This window comes from Cnephaeus nilssonii (assembly GCF_951640355.1).
Source record: "Cnephaeus nilssonii genome assembly, chromosome: 13".
NCBI lineage: Eukaryota > Metazoa > Chordata > Mammalia > Chiroptera > Vespertilionidae > Cnephaeus > Cnephaeus nilssonii.
This window is the reverse complement of record NC_137084.1, coordinates 25,810,202-25,826,587: the sequence shown is the minus strand read 5'-3', so window position 1 is coordinate 25,826,587 and position 16,386 is coordinate 25,810,202. Positions and strand designations below refer to the sequence as shown.

The following is a 16,386-nucleotide window of genomic DNA, read 5'->3' as shown; positions in this document are numbered from 1 at the left end:
TAGTTATATAAAAATTCCCATGTTATTATTTTTCTTTGAGTGTGCTATTGCCATTGCATTATATTTTACCATGTCATATGAATCTATTTGTTGAACCTATTTCTCTCTGTGTCTCTTTTCATGTTCTCTCTTTCTTTCTGAAGCCTGAACAAAGCACTCCTGGAAGCAGGGAGAACTCTCAAGTTGTTACAACAAAGGAAGAAAATCTGAATGCCCCTGAGTGCAATTCTGAAAATGTAAGATTAACTTAAAATAGTTTTAATAGTATTCAACATGAAAACAGGATCATAAGCATTTTAACAATCCTAGTTCATACCATCATGACATATCTATTTATATATACTATCTACTATCTAAATATTGTACTTTAATATTTTAAAAGGCAGATGTTCTTTGGATGTGAATCAGGAAGTATAACCAGACTCTTAGGAGTATGTGAACTTGAGTTGTCTGATATAAGGAGGATAACCATACACTCAGCAGGCAGCTTATTTCCACAACCACATGACATAAGCCTTTTAAAATATTAAAAACAAAAAGAAACAAGTAAACAAAATCCCAAAGGATGTGATTTTATAGAGTTTTCCCTATAAAGCAAATAAACCTAGAAGTATAAGGAGATTGCATTAGAAGAAGAGAGATTCTTAGCATTCACATGGTAAGAAGAAACATGGAACTTGTATCCTATGGATTTTTTAAAATGATAAAAAGTGTAATGAAATTTTAAATCTGGAACTTTGGCACAATTATAGATTTATTGTGTTTGGATTTGAGAAACATAAAATGACAACAATTGTATTGAGTAGGTTCAAAGTTAGGCTTCAATCTAGGTAACAAAATGAAAAGTATCTATTAAAACCATTTATGATTGAAAAGAAATCAGGCTATAGCAAATGAAAATAGTCAAAATAGAAACATAGGTTCACCAAGTCAATCTGATTTTCTTCTATCAGTTACTAATAACTTAGAAATATGAATGGTTCAACAATTTTCCTTCCTATTTTTATATATTTAAACATGTAAGATTGCCATACATTTTAGAAGACAATAAGGTTAATGAACAACAGAAATAAAATGCACTATAATTTTCTTTCAAGGAAGGAAGAAGTCAAGAAAATTTGGGATAGGAAGGACAGAAAAGTCTCTGAAAGTGTGAGCAAAAAAAATAAAAATAATAAAATGGCTAGAAAATAGGATGCAGAAAGTGGTGGGATATGTGCCTAAAGAGATACTTTGGGACTTAAGTGTGAGGAACCCTGGATTTCTAAACTAAGGAATTTGATGTGAATTAAATATACAGTTAATGTTTGTATTCATTGAAGTGATAAGATCATCGGTTAATATTAAGTGTATTTTTTATTTCTTGACATATTTTCTAAAACTATCAAAATATTTTGCAATATCTACTCATAAAATCATTACAGTTTACATCTAAAATGAACACAATTTATAAGTCAATTATATCTTAATTAAAAAAAAATATATTGTTGCCCTGGCTGGCTTGGCTCAGTAGATACAGCATAAGCCTGCGGACTGAAGGGTCCCAGAATCAATTCCGGCCAAGGGCACATGCCTGGGTTGCAGGCTCTATCCCCAGTGGGGTGAGGGGGGCGGGGGGGTGCGGGGTGCGGGAGGCAGTCGATCAGTGATTCTCTTTCATCATTGATGTTTCTATCTCTTTCTCCTTCTCCTTTCCTCTCTGAAATCAATAAAGAAATATATGTTTATTATATATATATATTCTTGATACCTTTTGTCTGTACTCTTATAGGTAATGCCCAGAATTGATCCTTAAAGGTCTCCTATTCTGAGCATTTGTGTTAGGAGGAATTCAGTTACCTTATTCTTGCCTCTGTAGTGATGAATGTGTGCCTTGAGCAAATCATTATTGTAATGTGGTGGCCAAAGCAACTTTAAGAACAAAGAATGGGGCTTCATTAAGATTACCAAGCATTTTCCCATTGGAGGCAAGCTTGAAAAGTTCTGTGTTTATTTTTATTTATTTACTAGAGGCCCAGTGCACGAAATTCATGCACGGCAGGGGTGTCTCTCAGCCCATCCTGCACCCTCTCCAATCTGGGACCCCTCGAGGGATATCCGACTGCCTGTTTAGGCCCGATCCTACCTGGATCCTACCTGAATCGGGCCTAAACGGGCAGTCGGATATCCCTCGCACATTCCAGGATGGCAGGCTCCCAACTGCTTGCCTGATTGCCCCTAACCCCTTCTGCCTGCCAGCCTGATCACCCCCTAAACACTCCCCTGACAGCCTGATTGATGCCTAACTGCTTCCCTGCCAGCCTATTTTCCCCTAACTGCCCTCCCCTACAGGCCTGGTCCCCCCCCAACTGCCCTTCCCTACAGGCCCGGTCACTCCCAACTTCCCTCCTCTGCGGGCCTGGTCACCCCTAACTGCCCTCCCCTCAGGCTTGATCACCCCCAACTGCCCTCCCTTGCAGGCCTGGTCCCTCGCAACTGCCCTCCCCGGCTGGCCATCTTGTTGCAGCCATCTTTTGTCCACATGAGGGCAGCCATATTTTACCACATAGGGGCAGCCATCTTGTGTGTTGGAGTGATGGTCAATTTGAATATTATTCTTTTATTAGATAGGATAGAGGCCTGGTGCATGGTGGGGGCCAGCTGTTTTGCCCTGAAGGGTATCCCGGGTCAGGGTGGGAGTTCCATGGGGCGTGGCGTGGCCTGGGTGAGGGGCCTGTGGTGGTTTGTAGGCCGGCCACACCCCTCAGTGACACAAGAAGAGACCCTGGTATCTGGGTTTATTTATCTTCTATAATTGAAACTTTGTAGCCTTGAGTGGAGCCAAGCTTCCTGCTCACTCTGTGGCCTCAGCCTTTTTTGTTGGGATTTATTTATCTTCTATAATTGAAACTTTATAGTGGAGGCCAAGGCAGGCCAGGGCTGCGGGAGCTTGGCTTCCTCTATCACCGGGGGCAACTCAAGCCTCCTGCTCTGTCCAGCTCTATGGCTGCCGCCATGCCATTTTTGTTGGGATATATTTATCTTCTATAATTGAAACTTTGTAGCCTTGAGTGTAGGCCTGGGCCGGCCAGGGAATCAGGGAAGCTTGGCTTCCTCCTTGCCTGGGAAACCCAAGCCTTCTGCTTGCAGCAGCTCCATGGCCGCAGCCATCTTCATTGGGTTGATTTGCATACTCACTCCTGATTGGCTGGTAGGTGTGGCTTGTGGGTGTAGCAGAGGTATGGTCAATTTGTATATTACTCTTTTATTAGATAGGATTTACTTTTTAAAATATATTTTTATTGACTTCAGAGAGGAAGGGAGATGGAGGGAGAGACAGAAATGTCAATTATGAGAGAGAATCATTGATTGGCTGCATACCCCACACTGGGGTCAAACCCACAACCGGGGCATGTGCCCTGACCAAGAATTAAACCATGACCCCTGGTTCATAGGTGTAACCTCAACCATTGAGCCATGCCAGCTGGGCAGTTCTGTGTGTTTAAAGGCTAAGGTTTCCAATAGCTATATTCTGGTCTACTTTTCCTATCAAGGGTATAGTCTGCTCAGAATAAAAAATTGTGTTTTGTTTGTTCCACTCTCCTTCTACTTTTGTCGTCCTTCCTTATCACTGGTAATTCCTGTCCTAGAAATAAGTCCCATAAGCCACTATTACCTTGATGTGGGTCCCAGTCTGGGTACCTTCAAAGAACTGCCTCCACCTGCACTAACACAAAGGATCTTATCTAAATTTTAATCTTTGGAGTCTCTACTTCCAAGAAGTTACACTTTCTAATGCACAGAGTGTTCAGTATTCATAGGCTGTAGATTCAAATACATTTCAAGGACAAGAGAGTAATATAAGTGAGTAAAGTAATCCAGGTATAAGCAGTAGGAATTAGTGAGACTGGTGTGAACATCAATTTTCAAATTCTAGACCTGTAGTTCCTAACCCTGTCCTTACAATAATGCATCACCCAGAGAGCTCTGATACACTACTGATGCCTGGGACCAACATCAGAAAAATTCACATCTTGGCATGTGGAGTCTAGATATTAGTTGTATTTCTTTTTTAATTTATCCAGATGATAGTAATGTGCAGATCTGTTTCATTAACATTTTATTTTTACATGTAAATGATCATAAAAATCATCTGGAAAACGTTTAAAAATTAAGGTTCTTAGAAATTCTCAGGGAATTGTAAATGAATAGGAGTAAGTGTAACCTATATTATTTTTATTATTTTAAACAGAAATTTGGCAACCCTATTCTTAATTCCAGTGACTCTCAGGCAGGTGGTCTGTGAGCCAAGATTTGAAAAGCATTTGTTTAGATAAAACATAAACCCTTTAATATCTTGTCTATATCAAAGCTTAAGCAACCATTACGACCAGTTGACCGAATGACCAGGCAACCGGTTGCTATGATACGCACACAGGAGCTGCCCCCGGTAGTCAGTATACTCCCACAGTCAACCTCCCATGGCCAGCCAACCTCCCATGGTCCCTCCCCCAGCCGGCCAGCCCTGATGGGCTTGATCAGGATTGGGCGAGATGGCCCAGACAGGCCCTGATCACCAGCCAGGTGGAGGGACCCGACCCAGGCATGAATTTGTGCTCAGGGCCTCTAGTTTAATAATGACTTTTCTGCTACTGCTATTCTGCTTTGTTTCTCTTCCATTTTGAGAAACTTTGAGGTTGATTTATTATAGGTTTCTCATGATGATTATATATAACGAGAGGCCCAGTGCATGGATTTGGCCCGATCCCTGCAGGCCAGGCTTGCATGAATCCATGCACTGGGCCTTTAGTATGCATATAAATAAGATCTTTGGTATCTCTTCCTGCCCTCCCCTGACCCCCCTTCCCTCTGAGATTCATCAGTCTGTTCCATGTTTCCATGCCTGTGCATTGAGCATCTGACCCCTGGTGGTCAGTCCACATCATAGCTACCGGTTGAATGGTTGAACAGTCGAACAGTCCCTTAGGCTTTTATATATATATTTATAAATTATAGATACAATATATAATTACACATATTTATATATTATGTATAACATAATTATAATATAATAGAAGATATTAAATATACAGTATTGAATTATATGCTTGTTAATGTCCTGGTTTGTTCATTCTAAGAAAGCTGCTCTGCAATTTTCATGTTCAAGGTCTCAATATCTTCTATGGTCAAGGTCCCAAACAGGAAGAGACGATGCATATTCTTAGGTATCTTTGTTGGTTCATTCTACTTCCTGCCCAAGGCAAGCCAGACAAGAACCCTTAGGAAAATGATCTCTAGATGCCTTATTCCCCCTCCCCCCTTTTTTGGGGGCACTGAGAGAAATCTTCAAAGGCTTAACCACATATTGGACTATCAGTTTGGGGCATGTTTAAATTACTTTGAAAGCAGTTTTGCTTAAATGATAATATTGGAGTCACATGGAGAAAGCCAAGGATGTATCTGCTTCATCCCACTTTCCTGCAATTTGTAAACGAGCCTCATATTGTTTAATACCATATCAGAATTAAAGACATTGACCATTTTAATTTTCATATAGAGATTAAGACTCACTACTCAATGTAAATAAGTTTCTGACTGCTATAGGCAGCAAACAATTTTTCACAATGTTTAAAGAAAATAGAAAGCAACAGTGGCTTATGTTTAGCACTGTGAACATTTGATCAGTTTCTTGCCCTTACACCTGCTTGCAAGTCCCTGACCAAAAGGAGTTTATTCAACAGGAAAAAAAAAGAATAAATATATATATATATATATATATATATATATATATATATATATATATATGGTCTAGAGCAGGGGTCCTCAAACTTTTTAAACAGGGAGCCAGTTCACTATCCCTCAGACCGTTGGAGGGCTGGACTATAGTTTTAAAAAAAATATGAACAAATTCCTATGCACACTGCACATATCTTATTTTGAAGTAAAAAAACAAAATGGCAAAAACACCCGCATGTGGCCCGCGGGCTGTAGTTTGAGGACGCCTGGTCTAGAGGAATGAGAGAGAAAATGTACAGAAAATAAATCCTAGATCTGGAAGGAGAAAATTAAGCCAGTTTGTCATATTAAAACATTTCTGTCAGATTTAAGAATCCTTAGTTTGCTTATTATATCCAATATTTGTTTTATGACATTTGATGGCCCAAATGAGTTGTTGGCAGAAGCTTGGTTAATGAAATTTTCTAGGCAATTCATGCCCTGATGTAATTGGACTGAGACCACCACCTACCATTGTCATTCTGGGCTATATTCCATCAGAAAGGCTTCATATAAGACATTTTTCATTGTGCTACTATGGTATTTTTCAAGAAATAGGCATTCTTCCAGATATTGTAGGGATGGTAGATAGTTCCGTAAGATCCTTAGAACAATAAGATATAAATTGCTTTTATAAATTTCCATGTGTACCCTCCTTTGACACATTAATTGCAAGCATGCAAAAATGTGATGTTAATTGTGATTTCTTACAGAAATAGTATAGAAACCACAGAACAATGTTTATTAGTTTGGTAAATGAAAATAGCCCAATAAGCATGCTAATATCCTATCTAATAAAAGAGTAATATGCAAATTAACTATCACTCCACTACACACACAAGCCACACCCACCAGCCAATCAGGAGAGAGTATGCAAATTAACCCAACCAAGATGGCTGCAGCCACGCTGAGAGCAGGAGGCTTGCTTTCCCCGGCAATGGAGGAAGCCAAGCTTTCCATACACCCTGGTAGGCCCAGGCCTCCACTCAAGGCTACAAAGTTTCAATTATCGAAGATAAATAAATCCCAACAAAAATGGCAGCATCCACAGAGCTGGAGAGAGCAGGAGGCTTGAATTGCCCCTGGCGATGGAGAAAGCCAAGCTTTTCACAGCCCTGGACTGCCTTGGCCTCTGCTTAGGGCCACAAAGTTTCAATTATAGAAGATAAATAAATCCCAACAAAAATGGTTGTGGCATGGAGCAAGCAGGAGGCTTGGCTCCGCTCAAGGTTACAAAGATTCAATTATAGAAGATAAATAAATCTCAGATCCCAGGGCCTCCACTTGGGTCGCCAGGGGGTGTGGCCAGCCTGCAAACCACCATAGGTTCCTTACCCAGGCCACCCCATGCCCCAAGGGAACCCTTACCCAAATCCTGGACACCCTTCAGGGCAAACCAGCCAGCACCAACCCGTGCACCAGGCCTCTATCCTACCTAATAAAAGAGTAATATGCAAATTGACCATCACTCCAACACACAAGATGGCTACCCCTATGTGGTCAAAGATCCTGCCCCCATGTGGACAAAAGATGGCCGCCACAAGATGGCCAGCAGGGGAGGGCAGTTGAGAGGGACCAGGCCTGCAATGGAGGGTAGTTGTGGGCAATCAGGTCAGCACTGGAGGGCAGTTGGGGGGGACCAGGCCTGCAGAGGAGGGAAGTTGGGGACAACCGGGCCTGCAGAGAGGGGCAGTTGCGGGGGACTCAGACCTGCAGGGAAGGGCAGTTGTGGGGGACCAGGCCTGCAAGGGAGGGCAGTTAGGGGTGACCAGGCCTGCAGGGGGGCCAGTTAGGGGGAATCAGGCTGGCAGGGGAATGGTTAGGGGGTGATCTGGCTGGCAGGCAGAAGTGGTTAGGTGCAATCAGGAAGGCAGGCAGGCAAGCATTTGGTAGCCAGCAGTCCTGGATTGTGACAGGGATGTCCGACTGCCCGTTCAGGCCTGATCTTACCAGGATCAGGCCTAAACGGGCAATCGGACATCCCTTGAGGGGTCCAATATTGGAGAGGGTGCAGGCTGGGCTGAGAGACACACACCCCTGTGCACGAATTTTGTGCACTGGGCCTCTAGTTTATTATAAAATTACTAGTGGCCCAGTGCACAAAATTCGTGCACATTGAAAGGGGATTAATTAGAGTAAATAATTTAATATTGCTATTTGCCCTTTCTCTATAATAGAAGTGTCAGAGATGAAAGAAAATTAGTAAAATATATATGAAAACCTTCCTCCTGTCAGAGTTTGGGGTGCACCATGGGATCCAGAGTCAAGTCCCTGTCCACCCACATGCGCCTCAAAATCATGTGAGACCCAGATCCAGCCGGCCCCCGCCCCATTCAGCTAGATCCAGACCCGGACTGTCCCACCCTTGTCAAGCCCCGCTGGACAGGGGACGTAGCCTCAGGTTCTCTGGCCCAGTGCCAGTAAGGGGGGCATGGCCTGATGTCCCCCAGCCCAGACCGGGGCGGGGGGAATGCCTTAAGGTCCCCCGTCAAACCCCGCCAGGTGGGGGACATGGCCGGGGATCCCCTGTCAAGCCTTGCCAGGTGGGGGGGGTGCAGCCTCAGGTCCCCTGCACCAGCACTGGGAGGGGAATATAGCCTCAGGTCCCCTGTCAAACCCCACAGGCAGGGGGGTGCAGCCTCAGGTCCCCTGTCAAACCCTGCTGTGCGGGGGCTGAGGCCTGAGTTACCCCGACCTAGCACTTGGGGTGCACCTTAAGGTCCACCGTCAAGCCCAGTTGGGTGGAGAGCATGGCCTGAGGTCCCCTGTCAAGCCTTGCTGGGTGGGGGAAGTGGTCTGAGGTCCCCTGGCCTGGCCCTGGGTGGGGGTAGCAGCCTGAGGTCCCCTAGCCCAGCTTCAGGATGGGAAGTGCACCTTGAGGTCCCCCGTCAAGCCCCGCTGGGCAGGGGCCATGGCCTCAGGTCCCCTGGCCTGATGCCAGGGCAGGGGGCATGGCCTCAGGTCCCTTGTCATGCCTGCCGGGTGGGGGCTCGGCCTGAGTTCCCCTGTCAAGCCCCACAAGGCGGGGGAGGGTGTAGACTCAGGTCCCTGCTGATTGCTTGTTAAGGCTCCTTACGGGAACTTGGCTTCAGTTGTGAGTACAGCCATCTTTGTGATGGAGTGATGGGCAATTAGCTTAGTCCCTCTTTATTAGATAGGATTGGCTAAACATGGATGTGGAAATACAAAGCTTAATCTGGTCAAAATTACTTGACACCCCCAATCCCATCTTTCCCACATAATGGCTTTCTACTTTGGGTCCCCATCATGCTTGGTTTATACATGTATTTTATCTGTATGTGTCACATTCCATCTTGCACATTGATTATTTATATAAGGTTCTCATTTTGCACTAGATAACAAGAAATTTGAGGACATAGACTCTTAATATTTAATTAAAAAGGCAAAAATATACAGTGGGGTAAAAACAGTTCATTCAATAAATGGTGTTGGGAAAATTGGACAGATACTTGCAAAAAAAAAGTGGATCTAGACCACCTTCTTAAACACTATCTTAGCTAAATATGTAGAATCGGCTGGACTTTTTACCCATCAGAGATATTTTTTGTTAGTAGAATTTTTTTTCTTGTTGGTAGAATCTTCAGTTGGTTGCCCAGTTATGCATTTGCATTAATAATTTTGAGGGTTTTTTAAATGTTTTAGAGAAAGGTAATAATAGATATAACTAATTTCTCTTGTGCAGTAGAACCAAGTGTTTAATGCCAATAAATACAAAGTAATCAGCAGAATCAAAGATATCATCTCAAGGAGGATTTTAAATGAATCTCTGATGTTATCCTTTCTGCTTTAATTTTTAAAGTATTATTCTTTATTTCTAAGAGAAGGAATAGAGTGTAATTTAAAAATAAACAAAATGCAAACCCTTTGGTAGGGTTTCCAATGATTGTTAATTCAGTTATAATGATTTTTGTTATATTAACATGTTTTTAAAAAATAGATATTTGTATTGATTTCAGAGAGGAAGGGGGAGGGAGAGATAGAAACATCAATGACGAAAGAGAATCATTGATTGGCTGCCTCCCACACACCTCCTACTGGGGATCCAGCCAGCAACCTGGGCATGTGCTCCCACCAGGAATCAAACCACGGTTCATAGGTTGATGCTCAACCACTGAGCCGCAGGCCGGATACATTAACATGTCTTAAGCAGACTTCTGGGTGTCCTTTGGTGAGTCAATGTTCAAGAAAGATCATAAGACAAGGGAAAGTGAAACAGAAGTTTATTACTCACAGATCCTGGAGGAGGCCCAGGCATATCTCCCTGGGCACGTGGTGTGATGAGGCTCAGGGCAGACAGGGAGCAAGCAGCAGGACCTGGGGCATATGCCTTTATTACCATTCGGTCCAATGAGGGTAAATAGAAAGCTTTGGGGTTCTGGTCATGCCAGATTGGTCAATTCAACCCAAAAGAGCAAACGCCCATTAACTCCATGAGGGATTTATTTAAAGAGCTCACAATGGGAAGGGTCTGTGTGACAGGAGATACCTTATCAACAGGGGTGCAGGGGAAGTCATTTCAGGAACTTAACTCTTTCTTTGTGACTCTGCAGGCTGTTACTTAAGGCATGAATTCCAGGAGGGGCTAGTGTCAATTCCAGGAGCCTGTTAAGGCCCCTCAGCAACACCAAATAGATGTAGAGGCTGAAATATTATGGGGTAGTTTAGCTAAATTATCTACAGTGCCCTTATGAAAAGGTCATTCTAAATATGTATCTTTATTTTTATAATTTCTAAAAATCAGGATACCCACCACTGAAGGCAAAGATATGCATATATCATAATGAAAAATCTTTTAAAGCAGTGGTCGGCAAACTCATTAGTCAACAGAGCCAAATATCAACAGTACAACGATTGAAATTTCTTTTGAGAGCCAAATTTTTTAAACTTAAACTATATAGGTAGGTACATTGTTATTAACTTAATTAGGGTACTCCTAAGCTGGTCATTGCTAAAAACTCAAGGGGCCAAAGAGCCGCATGTGGCCCGCGAGCCGCAGTTTGCCGACGACTGTTCTAAAGCATCTGAATCCCTAAGTTAAATCAGATGGACAGATCTGAGTCTGCCTTGAAAAGAAAAAACTAACTGGAAGAATAAAGGATATCCTCCAAGGCTAAGGTTACTAAAGAAGGATGAGTAGTTGGTTAATGAGACTTTTTTTTTCTTGCCTCATTAAATCATAAACAGAAAAAGATGAGAAAGGAACCACAGACATGGGAGAAAAAAAACAAACAACAGCAACAAATCCTTAGGCAACGTAAAGATTCTCTAATGACTAGAGGCAACATGTTGACACCAGAGTTGTAAAATTAAAGTAACTAAATATCAGTGTTTATATTCGGATCCAAATATTTATTGATATAATAGAGACATTGTCTCTAAATAACCCTATGAAGTAGCCCTATTTTACAGTGAAATAACCTGATACTCAGAAATAACTAACTGATCATGTTATTTGATCAAAGATCACTACTGCATAAACCTCAGAACTACAACTTGAAGCAAAGTCAGTTTTACTCCGGAGCACTTTTCATCATTTGGCAAAACTACATTTATACTACAATGCTGGCAATTCTTCTTGCTTTCCTTAACTGCAGTTTTCTGGAAGTTTTTGCAATCTGGGTGATATTGCAACAAGATTGAGAAAACTCCACAATGAAATCTCTCATTTATGTTATCACCAAGTGAATGTTTGCTTCATCAATGACTATAAAGGTGATAATGTGTCTGTTAAAGCATGATACCTCACATTGTAAATGTTGCTATTTATCTGTTGCTTCTCTGAGAAACACTAAGAATTTTATGAACTACATTTTGTGAAGTTCCTACAATGCCTATGAGGCACAGAAAACATAAATTTAAAGGTACTGTTCATTATAACATCAAAGTATCAAAAAAGATTTGAACTGTCTTCCAGCCATACAATATTTTCTTTCATGTTGAAATTTTTAGGTTTTCATTGTTCAGATGCTCAAAGGCTTGTCTCCAATAGCTATGCTTGCATTAATGAAAGCACACACTCCACTGAAAATCCTTTTGTATTTTTCTCATAACAATGGCCTGAGCTGAAGCTCCACAAGCAAAAAAAAAGTTTTTTCGGTCAAATAGATTTGGGAAATGGTTATATCATACCACCTTCTAAGGGATTTATAAAGCATTTGTGCATTATAAAGAAGTGGATTTCAATTTTCACTGTACATCTGAATTGCTGGTGTATTGCTTAAAAATGGAAGTCCCATAGTTAGGACAAAGTTATTACCCAAGGGTATTATTTTTTTAACATTATAAATTATTAAAAATTTAAACATTAGAAATTATATTTTTCCAGGGTAATTTTAGATTCTAGGTATAATTTAAACCCATGCAACATAAAAAGAAACAAATTTATTTCTTAGGTAGTATAGACAATTTGCCTAAAATTCCTAGGAATAAGGTAGTGAAGGTTTTGACTACTGATTTCTTTTATTATAGTTATAATATACTTTTCCACTATACTGTAGGCTTATTTATTTATTTACTAATTTATTTAATCTTCACCCGAGGATATGTTTCCATTGAACATTAGAGAGAATGGAAGAGAGAGGGAAAGACGGAAGGAAATATCAAGCCCTAACCAGTTTGGCTCCGTGGATAGAGCGTTGGCCTGCGGACTCACGGGTCCCAGGTTCAATTCCGGTCAAGGGCATGTACCTTGGTTGTGGGCACATACCCAGTAGGAAGTGTGCAGGAGGCAGCTGATCGATGTTTCTCTCTCATTGATGTTTCTGACTCTCTATCCCTCTCCCTTCCTCTCTGTAAAAAAATCAATAAAATATATATATTTTAAAAAGAAATATCAATGTGAGAGAAACATATCAGTTAGTTACCTCCTGCAGGAGCCCCAACCAGGGCCCAGGTCAGGGAGGAGCCATCAACCAAGGTACCTTCCCTTGACTAGAATCAAACCCAGGACTCTTCCGTCCACAGGCCGAGGCTCTATCCACTGAAACAAACCAGCTAGAGATACTGTAGGCTTATTTAGAAGAAGGGGCTGTGTGTAATCATTTTGGAGTCTCTATCAAATATACCTAAATTTAATTTTATGAAAAAATTTAGTCATTTATTAAAATGCTATAAATTGTAATATTTTCATAGCCAATGATTATTTTATTCATTTATTATTTATTCAGAGATTATACATTGGCCAATTGCTGTCTGGCAGACCCTTGCTGCCATCTAAGGCTGATGAACATTCCCTCTGTTTTGTCATGGTTTATTGTGATACACATAGGCACAGAAAAGTAAAGTAATGTGATGTGTATTCAAGTGAGAGCAATATAATGTGAGAATAGGGAGCATATAAAATAACTTTTCTCTGAAATCTGAATTGGGGTAGGTTAAATCGCCTATGCAACCTTTTTTAGTTATCATATAATTGTAGAATTTACAGAATGTTAGAGTTCACCAGCTTAGGTAGCCTTCTGTTTAACCCCAAGGAAACAAACTGACTTGTTCAAGGTTAGAGCTAACCAGTGGTCATGAATTATTGAACTCCCAGGATCTGTTTTACATAAGAAAAGGATTTTGGAACATAGCCTGCCCTCCCTCCCCCTCAAAAAAAAAAGCACTAAATGATTTTTTATGGTTACTTTAAAAATGTGTTCAAAATATAGAGGAAGAAAAAAAGGAAGGGAGGAGGAGAGGGTGAGAGAGAGCAAGGAAGAGAGGATGGAAGGGAAGCAGATAAAGAAGGAAAGAAAAACAAGAAGGAAGAGAAGAAAAGCAGGGAGACAGGAAGGGAGGGAAAACTTCACTTTTGATGTTGGTTTAAATGGTAAGGATGCCCAATTAGAATACACTGCCAGCCATTCAGCTACTTCAAAACTATTGAGGCTAATCAGTAAGATTAGATTTCTTGGTTAATAAAATATTGGATATTATACTTAAGAAATATGATATTTTTAAGGTTTTGAAGATTTTATTCCAGACAGATTGATGATCATATTGTTTACATTGCTTCCTGGCTTGGAATATTGATGTTCCTGCAGGCATACATACCATTGGCATATTGATATCTCAGAGGCTAGACACAATCCAAATGTAGTTTTTTTTTGTAATTCTTCATTTTATTTATTACAGTGAAGGAACTTTGCATTAGAATTTAACTTTGTTGTAGTAACTGACTGCTATAAGCCCCACTGAGATCCCAAACCCATGGTGAATGCTTAAAACTTCTTGGGATCCCACTAATTTTGTGATGCTTTTGTTCTTAGCTTACCCTTTCAGCTTGCATCAAAGTGAAGGAAGTGTCTCAATGGAGGAATTCAATAGCATTTTTCTAACCCCTTCCTTTACTTAATTTAATTTCATGACCTGTTTTCAATTGCAACTTTTACAGGAGGGCAGGACATGTTTGATGAAGCATAAAGAAAATCCCCCAAGCAATGGCAGTACAAAACCAGAGCCTATTCCACAGGTATTCTTTTGTTGGTTGGTTTTTATTATGTCAGAAAACACTCTTTTTATTTTCTAATTAGTATTATTTTATTTTAACTTTTTCCATAACCATTCATCCCCTCTATGCCCTCTTCTACCTTCACACCCTCTCCCTGCAATTACCACCTTGTTGTCCATGTCCATGAGTTCTCTCTCCCTTTTTCTTTTTTCTTTTTTGCTCAATCCTTCCACTTCCACTTCTCCACTTCTGCACCAAAACTGTCTGCCTACTCCCTATCTAAAAGCCTGTCTCTATTTTGCTTGGTACTTCCGTTTGTTCATTAGATTCCACATATAAGTGAAATCATATGGTACTTGTCTTTCTCTCACTTTTTTTTTTTCACAGCATAATGTTCTCCTTCTTTCAAAACTCTTTTTATTGATTTCAGAGAGAGGAAGAGAGAGAGGGAGGGAGAGAGGGAGAGAGAAAAAGAGAGGGAGGGAGGGAGACACACACACACACACACACACACACACACACACACACACACACACACACACAGGAGAGAGACAACAATGAGAGAGAAACAGGGATTGGCTGTCTCCTGCATGATCCCCACCCCTTCCCCCATCCCCCCTGCCCCCACCCCAGGGATGGAGCCCAAATCCTGAGCATGTATCCTGACTAAGAATGGAACCAGTGGCCTTCTGGTGCATGGATTGATGCTCAACCAACTAAACCACACTCACTGGGCCATAATGTTCTCTTACATATATTTGCTTCAGTGAGTTTTCTCTTTTGCTCTTACTGAAGCAGGTATGTTGTATAGGCAAATCAAATATATTCCTTCACCTAGTGCTTCTGTACCTTTCCATGATCACTATGCCTGCCACTGAGCTTTTAGTTTTATTATCTGAAGTCCTCAGAAGAACAAGGGTGAGAGTGGTATCCCTCCCCTCACCCCAACCAAGAAACAAAACAAAAATAAACTGAGAATAAAAAACATGCATCTATTTCTTAGGGGACAAATAAAAAGATTTGGGGATGAGAGGAGATAGAAAAAGTACATTTAATCCCCCCAAAAAACAGTAACAAAACAGATACAACTCAGGAGCTTATTTCTGAACTTCTATGTTTAATATTTGACTAAAAATATTATAATAATGCTTAGGTTTCATTTCACTTGACACATTTTTTTTTCTTCAAATTCGGGGTTGATTTGAATGGTTTGGCCAAAGTTTTCTCAAAATATTTTAAAGTATTTTGCCATTTGTAGACAATATAGTATGAACTTTCATGAAGTAGCAATAGTAACATAGTTCCATTTATTTTATTTTTGTTTGGCATTAGTTTTCTATCAGATATTGGTTGAGATATACGAATTTAAATTACTATTCCATTACACTTTAAGTTTTGCCATATACATATATAAGTATGTGTGTGTGTGTGTGCATATGTGTGTATATATATATACTAGAGGCCCATTGCATGAAATTCATGCATGGGGGTGGTGGGGGGTCCTTCAGCCCAGCCTGCACCCTCTCCAATCGGGTACCCCTTCAGGATCCAGCCTAAACCAGCAATCGGACATCCCTCTCGCAATCTGGGACCACTGGCTCCTAACTGCTCGCCTGCCTGATCACTCCTAACCCCTCTGCCTGCCTGCCTGATTGCCCCTAACCACCTCTGCCTGCCTGCCTGATGCCCCTAACTGCTCCACTGCTGGCCTGATTGCCCCTAACTGCTCTACTGCCTGCCTGATTGCCCCTGCCTCAGCCTCTGCCACTGTGGCTTTGTCCGGAAGGATGTCCAGAAGGTTGTTTGGCTGTCTGGTCTAATTAGCATATTACTCTTTTATTAGTATAGATTGACTCTCCTAATTGTCTTTTTGTGCTGTTTGACAGAAATTGCAAGTCCCTCCTTGTACTGAATGTGAAGTGGAAAAAAACCAGGAAAAAACAATTCACCAGCTTTGAAGGAAGGGTGACTAAAGAAGAAAAAATACTGTAGATGTCAAGAAACTGTGTTTAAAACATTCATTTGCTATTGTCTTCATATCCTTTTTAGACCATAGGCTTGATGGAAATACTAAGTTTTTAAATCATGTAAATTTTTCACAATTTTATGTACTTTATCAAGTATTCTTCAAATGGTCCAAAAAATTCCAGGCCAATTATGATCCTCAAGCAATAACCTAG

General features: G+C 40.9%; 1 protein-coding gene across 1 annotated transcript in view; it reads left to right on the top strand.

The window, feature by feature from the left end:
- LUZP2 (leucine zipper protein 2) overlaps positions 1–16,164 on the top strand; it is a gene marked incomplete at both ends in the record, with an annotated part of 306,815 nt that extends 290,651 nt beyond the window's left edge. The window contains 3 exons of the mRNA XM_079788833.1: positions 144–236; positions 14,150–14,227; positions 16,093–16,164. Coding sequence (XP_079644959.1) covers positions 144–236; positions 14,150–14,227; positions 16,093–16,164 — 243 coding nt within the window. The remainder of the gene's footprint in view (positions 1–143; positions 237–14,149; positions 14,228–16,092) is intronic.
- Positions 16,165–16,386: the final 222 nt, after the last annotated feature.